At 45.0% G+C, this 17,449-nt stretch overlaps 2 protein-coding genes across 2 annotated transcripts in view; both read right to left on the bottom strand.

Annotated features, from left to right (window-relative positions):
• Positions 1–17,449, bottom strand: part of LOC121004474 (zinc finger protein OZF-like) — a 543,049-nt gene that overhangs the window by 58,952 nt on the left and 466,648 nt on the right. The window lies entirely within an intron of this gene.
• Positions 2,929–17,243, bottom strand: LOC121004492 (zinc finger protein OZF-like). Its single transcript, XM_040436750.1, has 3 exons — positions 17,198–17,243; positions 16,992–17,115; positions 2,929–4,303 (listed from the first exon to the last, which is right to left on the bottom strand). The coding sequence occupies exons 2-3, from the start codon at positions 17,074–17,076 to the stop codon at positions 2,997–2,999; spliced, it is 1,392 nt and encodes a 463-aa protein (XP_040292684.1). The 5' UTR covers positions 17,077–17,115; positions 17,198–17,243; the 3' UTR covers positions 2,929–2,996.

Raw genomic sequence — 17,449 nt, 5'->3', positions numbered from 1 at the left:
TTAGCAAAAAGGGAGACTGTGAAAAAAAAAAAAAAATAATCTATTTCCGCTAACTTGTGCCAAAAAAAATACTTCTATGAACTCGCCATGCCCCTCACGGAATACCTTGGGGTGTCTTCTTTCCAAAATGGGGTCACATGTGGGGTATTTATACTGCCCTGGCATTTTAGGGGCCCTAAAGCGTGAGAAGAAGTCGTGAATCCAAATGCCTAAAAATGCCCTCCTAAAAGGTACTCGTTGGACTTTCGGCCCCTTTGCGCATCTTGGCTGCAAAAAAGTGTCACACATGTGGTATCGCCGTACTCAGGAGAGGTAGGGCAATGTGTTTTGGGGTGTCTTTTTACATATACCCAGCCTAGGTGCGCAAAGGGGCCCAAATTCCAATGAGTACCTTTACGATTTCACAGGGCATTTTTTACGCATTTGGATTCCAAACTACTTCTCACGCTTTAGGTCCCCTAAAATGCCAGGGCAGTATAAATACCCCATAAGTGACCCCATTTTGGAAAGAAGACACCCCAAGGTACTTCGTGAGGGGCATGGCGAGTTCATGTAAAATTTTATTTTTTGTCACAAGTTAGTGGAATATGAGACTTTGTAAGAAAAAAATAAATAAATAAAATAAAAATAATTTTCCGCTAACTTGTGACAAAAAATAAAAACTTCCATGAACTCACTATGCCCATCAGCGAATACCTTAGGGTGTCTACTTTCCAAAATGGGGTCATTTGTGGGGTGTTTCTACTGTCTGGGCATTGTAGAACCTCAGGAAACATGACAGGTGCTCAGAAAGTCAAAGTGCGTAAATTAATTTTTTTGCACCATAGTTTTTTTGCACAACGCTATAACTTTTACCCAAACCAATAAATATACACTTATTGCATTTTTTTTTAATCAAAGACATGTAGAACAATAAATTTAGAGAAAAATTTATATAGAAATGTAGTTTTATTTGAAACATTTTACAACAGAAAGTGAAAAATTTCATTTTTTTGCAAAAATTTCGGTCAATTTTGATTAATATCAAAAAAAGTAAAAATGTCAGCAGCAATGAAATACCACCATATGAAAGCTCTATTAGTGAGAAGAAAAGGAGGTAAAATTAATTTGGGTGGTAAGTTGTATGACCGAGCAATAAACCGTGAAAGTAGTGTAGTGCTGAATTGTAAAAAGTGGTCTGGTCATTAAGGGGGTTTAAGCTAGGGGAGCTGAGGTGGTTAAGGAGAGGATTGTGGAACATCTAAAATCCCATGGATTGAAAGATGAAAAACAGCATGGGTTTACTTCAGGGAGATCATGTCGAACTAATATTACAGATTTTTTTGATTGGGTGACTAAAATAATAGAAGGCGGAGGTGCAGTAGACATCGCTTATCTAGAATTTAGTAAGGCTTCTGATACTGTCCCACATAGAAGGCTTATCAATAAATTGCAGTCTTTGAGCTTGGACTCCCATATTGTTGAATGGATTAGGCAGTGGCTGAGTGACAGACAACAGAGGGTTCTAGTCAATGGAGTATTTTCAGACCATGGTCTTGTTACCAGTGGGGTATCTCAGGGATCTATTCTGGGACCCATATTGTTTAATATTTTTATCAGCGAAATTGCAGAAGGCCTCGATGTAAGGCTACTTTCACACTTGCGTTCAGAGCGGGTCCGTCTGATGTCTGCACAGACGGATCCGCTCCTATAATGCAGACGTTTGGATCCGTTCAGAACGGATCCGTCTGCATTATAGTTAAAAAAAAATTCTAAGTGTGAAAGTAGCCTGAACGGATCCGTCCAGACTTTACATTGAAAGTCAATGGGGGACGGATCCGTTTGAAAATTGAGCCATACTGTGTCAACTTCAAACGGATCCGTCCCCATTGACTTACATTGTAAGTCTGGACGGATCTGCTTGCCTCCGCATGGCCAGGCGGACACCCGAACGCTGCAAGCAGCGTTCGGGTGTCCGCTTGCTGAGACTGATGCTTTCTGAGCGGATCCGCGTCCACTCAGAATGCATTCGTAGCTGGACGGATGCGTTCGGGGCCGCTTGTGAGACTCTTCAAACGGAGCTCACAAGCGGAACACCGACGCTAGTGTGAAAGTAGCCTTAAGGTGTGTCTTTTTGCTGATGACACAAAGATTTGTAACAGGGTTGATGTTCCTGGAGGAATACACCAAATGGAAAAGGATTTGGGAAAACTAGAGGAATAGTCAAAAATCTGGCAACTAAAATTTAATGTTGATAAGTGCAAGATAATGCACCTGGGGCGTAAAAACCCAAGATCAGAATATAAAATCAGTGATACAGTCCTAACCTCAGTATCTGAAGAAAGGGATTTAGGGGTCATTATTTCAAAAGACTTAAAGGCAGGCAGACAATGTCATAGAGCAGCAGGAAATGCTAGCAGAATGCTTGGGTATATAGGGAGAGGCATTACCAGTAGAAAGAGGGAGGTTCTCATGCCGCTCTACAGAGCACTAGTGAGACCTCATTTGGAGTACTGTGCGCAGTACTGGAGACCATATCTCCAGAAGGATATTGATACTTTGGAGAGAGTTCAGAGAAGAGCTACTAAACTAGTACATGGATTGCAGGATAAAACTTACCAGGAAAGATTAAAGGACCTTAACATGTAGAGCTTGGAAGAAAGACGAGACAGGTAGGGATATGATAGAAACTTTTAAATACATAAAGTGAATCAACACGGTAAAAGAGGAGAGAATATTTAAAAGAAGAAAAACTGCTACAAGAGGACATAGATTTAAATTAGAGGGGCAAAGGTTTAAAAGTAATATCAGGAAGTATTACTTTACTGGGAGAGTAGTGGATGCATAGAATAGCCTTCCTGCAGAAGTGGTAGCTGAAAATACAGTGAAGGAGTTTAAGCATGCATGGGATAGGCATAAGGCCATCCTTTGTATAAGATAGGGCCAGGGGCTATTCATAGTATTCTGTATATTGGGCAGACTAGATGGGCCAAATGGTTCTTATCTGCTGACACATTCTATGTTTCTATATGATTTATCTGTGAAACATTTTTCACATTCTGAACAAGAAAGTCTCTTCTCTCTCTAGTGTGAGTTCTTCGGTGACAAACAAGAGTTGACTTCTTAGTAAAACATTTCTCACATTCTGAACACGAAAAAGGCTTTTTTCCCGTGTGGGTTACTTGATGTCTAACAAGATCAGATTTCTGGCTAAAATATTTCCCACACTCTGAACATGAATATGGCTTCTCCCCTGTGTGACTACTCTCATGTCTACGAAGATATGACTTATCTTTAAAACATTTCCTACATTCTGAACATGAATATGGCTTCTCCCCTGTATGATTTTTATGATGATTAAGAAGATTTGATTTACAATTAAAAGATTTTCCACATTCTGAACATAAAAAAGGTTTCTCCCCTCTGTGAGTTCTTCGATGGCAAACAAGGGTTGACTTCTGAGTAAAACATTTCCCACATTCTGAACACAAAAAAGGCTTCTCCCCCGTGTGAGTTAGTTGATGTCTAACAAGATCAGATTTCTGGATAAAATATTTGCCGCACTCTGTACATGAATACGGTTTCTCTCCTGTGTGACTTCTTTTATGTATAACAAGATTCGACTTATCTGTAAAACATTTTCCACATTCTGAGCATGAATATGGCTTCTCTCCTGTGTGAATTTTTAAATGCTTTTCAAGATATGATTTATGAGTAAAGGATTTCTCACATTCTGGGCAGGAAAATAGCTTCTCCCCTGTGTGAATTCTCTGATGTGTAACAAGATTAGATTTTTTTGTAAAACATTTTCCACATTCTGAACATGAAAATGGCTTTTTCCCTGTATGTGTTATTTGATGTCTAACAAGATCTGATTTCTGGCTAAAATATTTCCCACACTCTGAACATAAATATGGCTTCTCCCCTGTGTGACTACTCTCATGTCTAAGAAGATGTGACTTATCAGTAAAACATTTCCCACATTCTGGACATGAATATGGCTTCTCCCCTGTGTGAATTTTCTGATGTATAACAAGAGCAGATTTATGTTTAAAACATTTTCCACATTGTAAACATGAAAACGGCTTCTCCTCTGTTTGATGTTCAACACCCATTTTGTGGCTTTTCTGTTCCTTTGCCATCTGTGATAAATCAGAAGATTGGACATATTTAAAAGAATCACATGATGAATCTTTGCTGAGAAGACCTGAGGGTACATCTGGGATTATGGCATGTTCTTCACTTGTATTTTGTGTAATAGCATAATCCTCTGTTTTAAAACCTGAAGATGTCACATGCCCATCTGAGATTCTGGTACAGTCATCTGAAAAGAATAAAATTAATTTGACAGCATAGTATTAATAACATTTCTATATAAAATGCATATTCATTGCATGGCATGTAGCAAAATCCAATATTCAACTGATTTTGACAATGGAGACAAATCAGATCACTGTCTAAGGATTATGCATTCCATCATATCCGTATTTTGGTCCACAAACCACACAGATATCTTCTGTGTGTATTACGCAATTTTCTCACTTCCATCAATAGAAATGGCTACTTTTTGTTGAGAAGAATAGGACATGTTCTATAGTTAGCAGAACAGACATACGGATGCAGAGAGTACACAGATGTCTTTTTTTTTTGCAGACACAAAGAAATTAATAAGTCCATTTGCTATCCACCAAAAACTGGGATAGCACATGGATGGAAAATATCACAATATTATATGAGCAGTATATAGTGGCACTATTTATATGTCTGATATGGTAGTTTTGTTTATTTGTACTGTTATCATTATTTCTCTACTAAATTATAAGGACTTTACATCTAGCAGTGAATGTACTGTACATGAGCATGCCTGACCTGCCGCTCTGTTCATTTTGGGGGTCTCTGAGGGGGTAAAATAACCATTCTCGTGATCAGTAGAGGTCCCAGCAGTAGGACCCCCATGATCTAATAGTTATCCTTTATCCTGTATAACTGGAATGCCCTCTTAGCAAATATTGTATAGATGGAGGGAGGACCCTCAGAATCAATTCTCCTGGTAGGCCACACTCATCACTGCTGAGACCGGGTTTCTCAGGAGCTCCTGAGTTGCCACCCCTACAGACAGTGAAGGTGGGGTGCTCCTGAGACTCCACCCCCACAAAGACAGTTCAGGGGGTTCTCCTGAGATGCCACCCCCACAGATAGTGTAGGGAGGTAATAGAGCTAATCTCTGATGTAGTGAGGGAAGTGATACCACCAAAAACCAGAGCTGGCCCTGCTGATTTTAAAAGCTAGATTAGTGGTTTTCAGAATTATGGCAGGAATATGATTACTAATAAACAAAAAATGGAACTGGAATAGTGGATTTAGCCTTTTTGAGGTGATAAACACTTACTTTATAGTTATAAAAATTATGGCTAGAAGGTTACCCTAGAGCCCCAAATAACAGACAGGTGGGCAAACTGGACAGTACAACTTTAATCCAAATTGTTAGCTATACAGGGGCCTCCAGTGTATTTCAGCTTCTTGACGCTGATAAGGTATTTGATCGAGTACACTTAGATTTCCTCTATGTGACCTTGGAGAAACATGGCTTAATGTTTATGCTATTCTGGCCTTATATGAGGCACCGAGTCCGATGGATTCCTTTTATGGTCCAATACCAGAAATATGTATTCTTTAAGCCGTAATCCATTAGGGCTGCTAAGAATGAGATGTGGAGCCTAAGGGATGGCCTGGTAGTCACTCCTAACCCCCTATGTGGAGGAACCATATGAACTCTGTTGCAGTATGACCTCCAGGCCACAGCTTCCAGAATAATTATGGATTAGTATCAGCACCAATGCATTAGCAGGAGAGTCAGTAAAGGAGCGAAGTACAAGATGGGAGCATGGTCAGGATCAGGATCTAACATTTTAATCAATAGCGACACACAGGAACAGGAGCCAGGAAAACAAAAGTACTTACAAATACATGGCCAGGACAATAACATGAGAATAAAAAGGTCCGTGTGGTGCAGGAACTAAAGTAGCAGTGATGAAGGCCTATGTCTGCCTAGCAACTGAACATGGCTGCATGACTGCACTTCGCCATAAATTAGGCACATCCTCCAGGAGTGCAGAGGATCAAGACCCACACAGCTCACATCGTCTTAAATCTCCCTTTGGGTCTCATTGACCGAAGAAACTGTCTAACATAAAAACTGTTTTTGTTACCCATGGCAATCAATTACAACGTAGATTTCATTTCCTATTCTGCTCATGAAGAATGACAGTTTTTCTTTTAGACGGCCTTGATAAATCTTCCCCAATGATCTCTAATTTGGAAGGTAATAACTAGATTTTTGTACTTACCATAAAATGTGTTTCTCTTCCGTTCATTGGGGGACACAGGCTTGACCTTGGTATGTTACATAGCAGTCCCTGGGGTGGGCCTAACCAGAAACCCTCCTGCCAATCAGATAGCCGCTGTCTGCAAAACTCTATGCCCCAGAGCCGCGTCAGCAGACGCAAAGGTGTGCACCCTATAAAACTTGGAAAAGGTGTGCAAAGACGACCAGGTCACCGCCTTGCATACCGGGAGCGCCGAAGCACCGCAATGCACCGCCCACTAGGCCCCCACTGCCCGAGCAGAATGAGCAGTCAACCGGAAGGGTGGAGCCCGGTCCTTAAGGCGGTACGCTTCCACAATGGCCAAGCGAATCTATCGAGAAATGGAAGTCTTCGATGCTGCCAGCCCTCGTTTTATCCCTTCTGGATTGACAAACAGGGAATCCGTCCGCCGGAAAGATGCCGTCTGGGACAGATAGACTCGAACGGCCCGTACCAAATCCATAGTGTTGAGCGACTGCTCCCAAAGATGAGATGGGTCCGGACAAAATGAAGGGAGAATAATCTCCTTATTTAAATGGTATGTCGACACCACCTTCGGAAGGAAGGACTGAACAGGACAAAGGACTACCTTATCCTGATGGAGGATCAGGAAAGTCGACCGACATGACAGAGCCGCAAGGACCCAACGGAGGACTGAAAGGGGGAAAAGCATGCACCACCCCCTGCAGAAAAGTCTGAACCGCTGAAAGTGAAGCTAAATTCAGCTGAAAAAGAATGGAGAGAGCCAACACTTGCCCTTTGAGGGAGCTAAAAGCCAGCCGCAAGTCCATGCCCGACTGCAGGAAAGGCAAGAGTCGCGGCAAAGAGAACCGAGCGGGAGACAGCTGATGCCGCTTGAACCAACTAAAGTAGGACTTCCAGGTCTGGTGGTAGATTCGGGAAAATGACGACTTTCTGGCATGAATCATAGTCTGGACTACGGCATCTGAGAATCCCAGAGCCTTTTGTACGGCGGCTTCAACAGCCATGTCATTAAATGGAGCGACCCTAAATTCAGGTGGAAGATCGGCCCCTTCGAGAAGAGTGACCAGAGATGCCTGCCACACTCGGCGTGGCCAATCAAGGGCCACGAGAATGACGGGCAGTCCTTTGGACCTGATCTTCCTGAGGAGATGCGGAATGAGAGGCAGAGGCGGGAACACGTAAGGAAACGTGAACCGACTACACAGAATACCAGCGCGTCACACTGCAGGGCTATGTGGTCCCTGGACTGCGCGACAAAGTCCTCGACCTTGTTGTTAAAGCGGGAGGCCGACCCCACCGCTCGCAGTTGGCTTGAAACACCTGCGGGTGAAGAGCCCACTCGCCGGGATCGAGACGCTCCTGGCTGAGGAAGTCGGCGATCCAATTGTTGATGTCGGGGATGTAAACTGCTGACAGCGCCGGAACATGGCTCTCCACCCAGCTGAGATTCAGAGCCATCTCCTACATGGCTGCCGGGCTTCGGGTGCTGCCTTGGTGATTGAGGTATGCCACCGCCATGGAGTTGTCGGACTGAACCCGAACCGGATGTCTCCTGAGATGGTCGGTCCAATGCCGCAGAGAGAGACAAATCGCCCTCAACTCAAGAACGTTCCTCTCGTGACCATACTCCTTGAATGGAGAGATTTTCCAATACTCCCCCCCAACGCCTGAGGCTTGCGTCCGTTGTTAACACCGTCCACTGGAGAGGAAGGAACGAGTGGACCGACGTCAACATCGAAGAGGCCAGCCACCATCTAAGGGCCCGGCGGATTGGAGCAGAGAGACGCATGGGCAGATAAAAAGAGGCTGGGGAACGGTCCCAGCTGGACAGAATGGCTCGCTGAATAGTTTTGGTATGGTACTGAGCATAGGGAAGTGCTTCAAAGGCAAAGACCATGTGACCCAGAGCCCACATGCAGTGACGAATGGGAATTGGACATGGCTGCAACAAGGGTAGAATCTGAAGACGGAGAGCAGATAGCTTCTCCAGAGGCAAGAATATCTTGGCCTGAAATGTGTTGAGCACCATGCCCAGATAAGTCAGCCGCTGGGATGGATAAAGACGGGACTTCTGTTTTTTCAGAATCCAGCCGAAGTGTTCCAGGGTGTCCATGACTATTCGCAGGCTGTCCGCTGTCACCCGGAATGACGGACCCTTTACCAGGATGTCGTCTAAGTAAGGGATCGCCATGATCCCCCTGGCATGGAGCAGGGCCATGACTGCTGCCAGAATCTTCGTATAGATGCTGCGAGCCGTAGCCAGGCCGAACGGGAGGGCTACAAACTGGAAGTGAAATGGACCCACTGCGAACCAGAGAAATCTCTGATGAATGACGCAGATGGGCATGTGAAGATAAGCGTCCTTGATGTCTACCGAGGATAGGTACTCCCCCGGTTCCATGGACGCAATGACAAATCTCAGGGATTCCATTCGGAAACTGCGGATGCGAAGGAAGCAGTTGAGTGCATTGAGGTCCAGAACGGGGGAATCACAAAGAGATTGGAGTAAAACCCTAGAAAACGGTCTTGCGCAGGAACCGGAACAATCACTCACTGCTGCAAGAGTGTGCTAATCGCCTGAAAAAAGGAATCTGCGGCTGAGGGAGAGGTTGGAGGCGACAACCCAAAAAATCAGGAAGGAGGGGAGACTTTAATTCCAGTTTGTAGCCCTCTGCAATCACCTCTCTCACCCACGCATTCGAGACGTGAGCCAGCCAAACATGCCGAAATAAATGAAGCTGGCCGCTCACCCGATCGGAAGGCACCAGAAGCAGTCCGTCAAACAGCGGAGGGCTTGGGGTTATAGGACTTTGAGCCCTGTTGACGGGGACTCCAGGAAGGGCGAGGCTTGATGGAAGGCTTGCAATTCTTTTTTTTTTTTTATTAATAATTTTTATTTTCATAAAAAACATACATGTAGAAAGAACATATAACATGTAACAATGCAGGTACACATATCTCATTCGCAAAAAATGGTTTTAAAAGAATTCAGTGAAGTAGAGATGATATCATCTGTATACTACTACAATAGTACTGGTGGGTCAGATATTGAAGAAACAGCACAATACGTATAAGTCGGTCGATATAGTGATCAAGAGAAGGGGGGGGGGTGAAAGGGGAGGTATGAAGAATAGACAGGGGGACGGAGGGAGGTAAGGGGAGGCAATTCTATGGTAAGAGATATCACACACTCATTTGAAGAACCTTATGAGATCCAATTCTGATCTGGGACCGACTTGTAGGCCGACCTCTTAGGGCTGGAAAAACTCAGAAAGGGGCGAAAAAAAGGCTTCTACTTTTTTGACATATTAAACCGCCCACTGTTCTCTGGTAAATGAGTGTTCTTACCACCCGTAGCGTCCGAAATTATCTAATCCAGGTGCTTACCAAACATTCTGCTGCCGGTAAAGGGGAGTGCCGTCAAGGTCCGCTTTGAAGCATTATCTGCCGCCCAGCAGGAAAGCCATAGGGTACGGTGAATAGCCAACAGGGCTGACGAACGAGCTATAAGCCCGTCCGCGTCCAAAGAGGCCTCACAAATATACGCACTGGCATGAGAGAGCTGCAGTTCCCCAGAAGGAACTCCCGAGGTAAGACCCTGATGCAAATTATCTGCCCATTCCCCCATAGCCTTGCTCACCCAAGTAGAGGCAAACACCGACTGCAGTGTTGTGCCCACTGCTTCAAAGGAAGACTTTGCAAAGCTTCCAGTTTCTTATCCCTGATATGGGAGAAAGAAGCCCCATCCGCCATTGGCAAGGTAGTATGCTTAGCCAAGCGGGAAACAGCAGTGTCCACAATAGGTGATGATGACCATTTCTTAGGGCTCATGCACACCACAGTATTTTGCGTTCAGTATACTGGCCGTTTTTTGAGTTCAGTATGCGGTACATATACTGAACCATTCATTTCAATGTTTCAGCAAAAAAAACTGAAGTGTCTCCGTGTGCATTCCGTTTCAGCAATTCCGGACCGTGAAAAGATAGAACAAGTCCTATTTCTTGTCTGTAAATCACGGTGCTTGGCCCCTATTCAAGTCAATGGGGCCGCAAAAAAAAACGGAACACATAGGGAAATGCATCTGTATGTCTTCCGTATCCGTTCCGTTTTTGCTGAACCATCTATTGAAAATGTTATGCCCAGCCCAATTTTTTCTATGTAATTACTGTATACTGTATGTGGCATACGGAAAAATGGACCGGAAAAACGGAAATGAAACACAACGGAAACAAAAAACGGAACAACGGATCTGTAAAAAACGGACCGCAAAACACTGAAAAAACCATACGGTCGTGTGCATGAGCCCTTAGTCAAATCCTCTGGAAATGGATAAAGGACGTTCAAGCGTTTTGCCAAAGCAAAACGTCTATCAGGAAAATTCCATTCCTTGGAAAGAGAGGAATCAAAATCCTGGTGTTAGGGGAAACACTTGTGCGAGCGACGGGACCTTCTAAAGAAAAAATCCGAGCTAGCCGAAGAAGGTGCAGGGTCCTCAACCTGCAACGTCTCAATAACCGCTGTAATAAGATTATCCACCATAGAGGATAGTTTGGACAACTGACCCTCAGGAGAGACAACATCTTCATCTGATTCCCTCTCCTCAGAACATGCCTCTTCCATGGAGGACACATCGCAGTGAGACTCCCCAGTAGGAGGAGGAGAGGTCAAGGAAATGGGATACACAGACACCCTTTTGGGGGAGGATGTTCTAGCCCATTTGGAGGGACAGCCATGACAGGCATGAACCCCTTGATCCCCAGAATCGGACCGGTCAGAGGACTGCCTTACCGACAAAGGCCCCAATATTTCCACAATTGATTTGTTGGTACTGGAGACATCCTGTACCATCCTTGACAGGGAACGCGCCCATTCCAGTTCTACCTTAGACTGGGCAGCAGGGGCGATTGAGTCTGGGGCCGAGCCACTGGACGGCGGAGCCGCACATACAGCGCAGAGAGGATCTGACTGAGCGGATGGAAATTTTGCGCAACACGACGCACAAGGATAATGGTGCACAGTAGTGACCGCCTGCATCTGGGCCTGGGATGTGGGCTCGGACATAATGACAATCCTGCCATGACAGAAGGGAGGATGAGGGGGATAGGTTAAACCCTGTAGGAAGGTAAAAACAGCGCTTACCCAGCATGTCCAGAGGAGCCTGTCAGCATCCCGCCGAAGGTGCCTTTAAAAACTGGAAGTGGGCGGGGACAGCAACATTCCAGCTGTTGGCGTGGGAGCGGGGAAAACTCCTGCCCTGCCCCCAAAAAGACTCCGGCCCACTAGCCTCTGCATCCGCCCCCCGCTTGCTCGCAGGAGCGAATACCACTGCAGCCACGGCCGCACCGAGACGCCGGCCGAGGAATAGGAAAATGTGGGGTGACGAAATTGGAGAAGGCCGCAAAGAAGCCGGGGTCTCAATTAGCAGCAGCATCGGCGGTGCCCCGGACCCGCCGAACAATAAAGCAAAATGGACGCCCCGCACCAAGCCCTGCTGCATCCCCTCTCTCCCGACAGCAGAGATCTCCTGGAGGGGCCAGCTTTATGGGGACTAGGTAACCTGAAAAGGGTGAGGGTGCTTGAAGGAGGAGAGCACTTGGGGCCAATTTCTATCTTTTTTCTTATACTCACCTGTCCGGCGTCTTCTGCCCCTCTGGCTCCAGCAAGATCACCACCTTCGGCGTGCGGCCCCTTGGGGAGGGGCGCTGCACCGGAACAGTGGAGACTTGCAGTGTACGACCGTGATGATCCGAACGCTGGCGGGATACAGTGCCTTTTAGGAACCTCTGGTCCTCCTTTGCTTCTGGAGAACGGGAAGCAGCAGTGGGCTTGGGGGACCCCCTGGTCACCCGGGTGGGAGTGCAGGCAGCTTTTTGGACTGCCTGAAACTACCGCTAGAAAAAAGGAAAAAAAGAGAAAACAAAAGGCAGGGAGGTCTGCCTCCTACAGACACTAAGGTAAAACTGGTTTAGCTTATTCCCTGTAGAATGGGTATAGATGAAGGGGAGGAGCTCACACATTTGTGCTTAGTGTCCGCCTCCTAGCGCAACAGCTATACCCAAGGTCAAGCCTGTGTCCCAAAATGATACGGATGAGAAAGGGTTAATTACTCTTACTGGTAATTGAATTTTCCATTAGCCTTCCCAACGGCACTGACAGGAGGATTAACAGAGAAGAACATATTTTAGGGAGGGACTACTGCAGAAAGAGTTCTACGCCCAAAGGACAAGTCCTGATTATGGGTCACATCCCGCCTGTAGTGCTTAGAAAAGGTCATAGGATTAGCCCAGGCAGCCCCTTTGCAGATCTGTTCAATTGATATAGCGGCGTTTTCTGCCCGGGAGGCTGACATTGCCCGAGTCGAGAGGGCCTTGAGAACTGCTGGGGAAACAAGATTCCTGTTGGTATAACAAAGAGATATAGCGTCTCTTATCCACCAAGCGATCGTAGGCTTCCTGGACGCTAGACCCTTATTCTTATGGATAAAGAGGTGGTCCGACTGTCTGAACTGCTTTGTTCTCTCCAGATAACATAGTAGGCAACAACTTACATCCAGATTGTGGAACTCTGGTAATTCTGAGAAGTGGAAGCTTGTGGAGATAAGGGAGGTAGCCTTGATTCCACCGCCGCATTTACTTCCCCTCTAAATATATGCCTCATGGAGCTCAGAAAAGAGGGAGATTCTTCAGATACTCCGATACTATCTTCTCTGTGCATTTTGCACATAGTGATTTTTTGGATGTGGAGACAAAGAACTTCCTGCATAAAGCACACTTCTTGCGTCCTGAGTCCCCGCCCTGTGTCCTGGTAGTGGAGGTTTCTCTGCCGTAAAAAAATCTGATTTAAAAAAAGGGGCTAGTAATTTATTTCTCTATTAGCCTCCACCACCAGACACCCATCAGTGTACTTGTAAAAGAGAGGAGAGCTCCACATCCCAAATTTTATCTACACAGGTAAACAGGAGAGGAGGTTTACCGGGCTGACGGCGCTGGAACCAGGATCCACAGGCTTGCGGTCCGCATCCTCCTGAGAAGCCAACATGCTGGAGCAGGGAATCACACTATCCTCCAGGTAGTGCTTAGAATATAAAAAATTCTGGCCCCCAGCGTGCCCTGGACATGGCGACGGTCGCGCGCACACGTGACGTCACGACGCATGCTACACCGCTATTTCCTGACGTCACCTCTGCTCTCGGACCTCCTCCTGCTCTGGAGAAGGCCCCGTCTGCATGGACGCTCATCGCGATGGATCCAAAACGCCGGAGAATGGGTAAGAAGCCCAGGGCTGCCTTCCAATGAAGGGCTTATGCCTAAGATCGGAGAAGAGCGGTATCCAGTCAAAATAAAAGTTTTTCGGCATATAGCCTTAGGGGACAAGATCTACCATCCACTAACTGGCAAAGGGTTCCCTGTACGGGGCTTCTTCACGTGTGACTCTTCCAACGTCGTGTACATAATCAAATGTCCCTGTGGTTTAGCGTACGTCGGTGAAACCACACAGACCATTAGAGATAAGATATGTCACCACAAATCCAATGACCGTTGTCAGAACAACCATTTACCTATCCCTGCACACTTTGCAGCTAAGCGACACTCCATTGCCCAATTGCGTTTCCAGGTGGTGGAACAAGTATCAGTCCCTAGAAGAGGCAGAGATTTATCCCGCATACTAATGAACAGGGAAGCGCTCTGGATCCACCACCTACAAACATTGGAACCAAAGGGGCTCAACCGAGAATATGAAGTTGGCAGTTTTCTCTAATTTCAATATAAGCTATTGCATGTGACAGGGAACGCTATCCTAAAATCCTAAAAACTATCTGCTATTGGTTACATGCTCATACCAAAACTATATGTGATCTGTAGACACCTAATTGATAAGAACTAGATATACATTAGGAATCATAACTAACTATGTTCCTATTTTCATTCTTTTCAGACCAGATATTGAATATCTCCCCCTGGCTGGAGCCGCATTCTCTATATTCTTTGGTATAAGTATCTACTATCTTTGCACTTTCTATGTTTTATTCTAACTCTCACACTGCCCCAGTCTTTATACATCATTTACTTTCATTTACTATCAGGTATTGTGCGCATGTTCCATACCCACATAGTAGCTACTTTCTAACATCGTACTATTTACCACTACTGCGCATGACGATTCCAACTCACGTCATTTGACATCTTCCAGAATGTCATATTGCGCTTGTGCTGTTTTCTAGCACATGCTCACTATGGGCCGATTACGATCCATCCTCTCAGGTCACTCTGCGCTTGCGCTGTTGAAACAAGCGCATGCGCCTTAGCTACATTCACTAGTGCCCACCATCTTTGTTTATCTCATTACGCATACCTAAGACAGACCCCGCCCCCAACTTAATTTCCAGCGCAAGCTCTATTTATAGATCAGATACACCACCATCGTTATGGCGCCCTTTCTTTTAGGCCACAGCCTATTACAGCGCATGCCAATTAGGGCCATAGAGCCTCTCACTACCGCAGCAATCTGCAACCCACTGTGGATATTTTCAACTTTACGCTCAACCAGGTAAGAATGCCATGCACTTCCTATCTATATGATATAGTCTTTGCAACAATGTGCTTCTTTACTACTACATAGCTTACTGTATACTATGCATGTGTATTACATAGGGTGAACTGTATTCTGATCATATAAAAATCTGGAAACTGGTACATACCACATGATTTCCTATATCATTTGCCCTCTTTAACATTTGCTCACGCCTGCCTGAACCTCCCCATCACTGAGATCTATGAGGCCGTCCTCAGACCTATCATCCATGCGGATCAACATACCATCCATATACCCCCCCTCCTTGGGATGAATCTGTGGAGAATATTATTGCCAGAGTCCGAACTTACCGGATGTATATTTGTTATTTGTCATATGTTCTGTGAAACTGAATGTACATTTAAATTGTTTTCTTTTGTTCTTCTATACACATGTTGTATTGACATTTTATTTTTTTCATTGTAATTTTCTAAAGACCAATATCATGTATTTACTAAGATATCTCTATATGCCCCTCCAGTTATGCTGAAGAAGGCTATATGGCGAAAAATGTTTATTTTGACTGGGTACCGCTCTTTGAAATAAAGCAATTAGCTTAATAGCAAAGTGGAGCACAGGAGTCTGAATTTTTATTATTTAGTCTGGGAACCATCTCCTATTGCCCACATACCCAATCAATTGGGGTATCATCCAACCTTAAATCATCATCATAAGATCGGAGAAGAGAGCCACCGCATCCCTGGAGCCCCCGATCTCTGCAGCGACCCTCCCATGCAGGGAAAACAGCAAGGCCGTGCGAAATCTTAACCGTACTGGCAGGAGCATCCGCGCTGTCCGTGGACAGGAAATAACATTGGCTTAGGGAAGGAAAGGAGGCCTTTTTAATATGTAGCTCCAGTGTTGTTTCCTGTCCAGGGGGCAGGGATACCCTCCTGTCAGTGCCGTTGGGGAGGAGCCAGGGAAAACTTGTTTTTGATGCTTGCCGTGAAGATTGTTATGTGTTAATGATGATCTATTATCTAGGTCTCTGTCTTCTAGAACATGGTGACCACCAATCCTGACACTCATAGCTCTTACCTTCCATCCTCCTCCTCCTCTTATTTGTGTATATGTCTCCACGTTCTGTATTCTGTTAGCACACAGGAACTTTATATAAGTCTAAGAGCCGCTGGTTCTTCAGTCTCAAAACTGCTCGTATACTTTCGCTGACAACAGACGATGAAGAAATAGGCACTCGGTGGAAAGCTCTGGAATCTGACCTGACATCCAGATTTTAAATCCGCAGAATGTCAAATTATGTAGAGGATATCTGCTGTGGATTTCACCTTGAAATGTTGGGGGTGAAATCCACAGTAAATCCTCAACATTTCCACACCAAATTCTACATGGTACGCTGCAGATTCTCCACTGCACACAGAACATAGATTTCACCCAATGCATTATAAAGAATCAAATTCATAGTGGACTGACCATAAATTGACAAGTTGTAGATTTTATATCCACACCTCATGTCAGTTTATGTTGTAGATTATTATTATGTGAGGATTTCCACACATGAAATAGCATTTTGGCTCAATGGGTGAATGTATAGCTGCTGAACAGATTATATTACATATCTAATTGAAGATTTAATACAAATTTAGTATTGACAATCTATACATACAAATAATGAGATGCTGTGTGTATTTGTGTATGCAGCAAGGTATTTCAGTGGTTATTTCCCCTTTAATTTCTTGTAATGTAGCTGGTAAGTGGTAGCAGGTACCTGGCTGCTTCCTGAGGTGTGATGTAACTGTACATGTGTACTGCACACTGAAGACCTTTAGGAGAGGCCGGGAAGGTATAAAAAAAAATCTAGCATCCAACAAAGAGGTTAGATCCATTAAATACATCATCAGGGTGAGATGTGTCTTGCTACTACCACTTCCCTTTGTATCATATTGGTATGGACGTGGTGCCATGTTGGCATCTGGGTCATTTGTCCGCAGCTTTGGTGACAGGTACTTTACTCTGTATGTTATCTTTTGTATATATGTTTTATCATAGTTAAGTAAACATTTTATGCAAAAAAAGCCTTGTTAAGCCTACTTATTCCTAGGTCTTAGAATTCACAGTAATGCAGTCTATTACCTGGTGATGTAAGCAGCTGGTGATCCTCCATCATGACGTCCTTGTACAGATCTTTGTGTCCTTCCAAAAACTCCCACTCCTCCATAGAGAAATAGACGGTGATATCCTGAAACCTTATAGGAACCTGAAAACACAATGATACAGTCATCACCCAGATCTCTTCATAACATTACTGTTTAATTTCCCAGCATTCCCAGCAGTGTCACCTCTCCAGTCAGCAGCTCAATAATCTTGTTGGTGAGTTCTAGGATCTTCTCTGTATTGATTTCCTCATGTATCAGGGGGTGAGGTGGAGGCCCTGTGATTGGGCTCAGGGTTCTTCCCCATCCTTCAGACACAGGGGCCTGACAGCGCTCACTAGAGGTCTTCTTCACTACTGTGTAGTCCTGGTTATGGAGAGACACAGTAATAAATATCACTCCATACATTTCCAGAGCCCCTCACCTCTCCAGTCATGT

This window comes from Bufo bufo, chromosome 6, assembly GCF_905171765.1.
Source record: "Bufo bufo chromosome 6, aBufBuf1.1, whole genome shotgun sequence".
Lineage (NCBI taxonomy): Eukaryota > Metazoa > Chordata > Amphibia > Anura > Bufonidae > Bufo > Bufo bufo.
Note: the sequence above shows the minus strand (reverse complement) of the source record. Positions and strands in the feature narration are given on the sequence as shown.

What these genes read in the sequence shown, in the direction of transcription:
- LOC121004492 (XM_040436750.1), bottom strand. Translation starts at nt 17,076, where the DNA reads ATGGAGGAGTGGGAGTTTTTGGAAGGACACAAAGATCTGTACAAGGAC. An exon ending in CCAGCTGCTTACATCACCAG is followed by an intron (nt 4,304 to 16,991) that starts GTAATAGACTGC and finishes TATTCTTTTCAG; the next exon opens with ATGACTGTACCAGAATCTCA.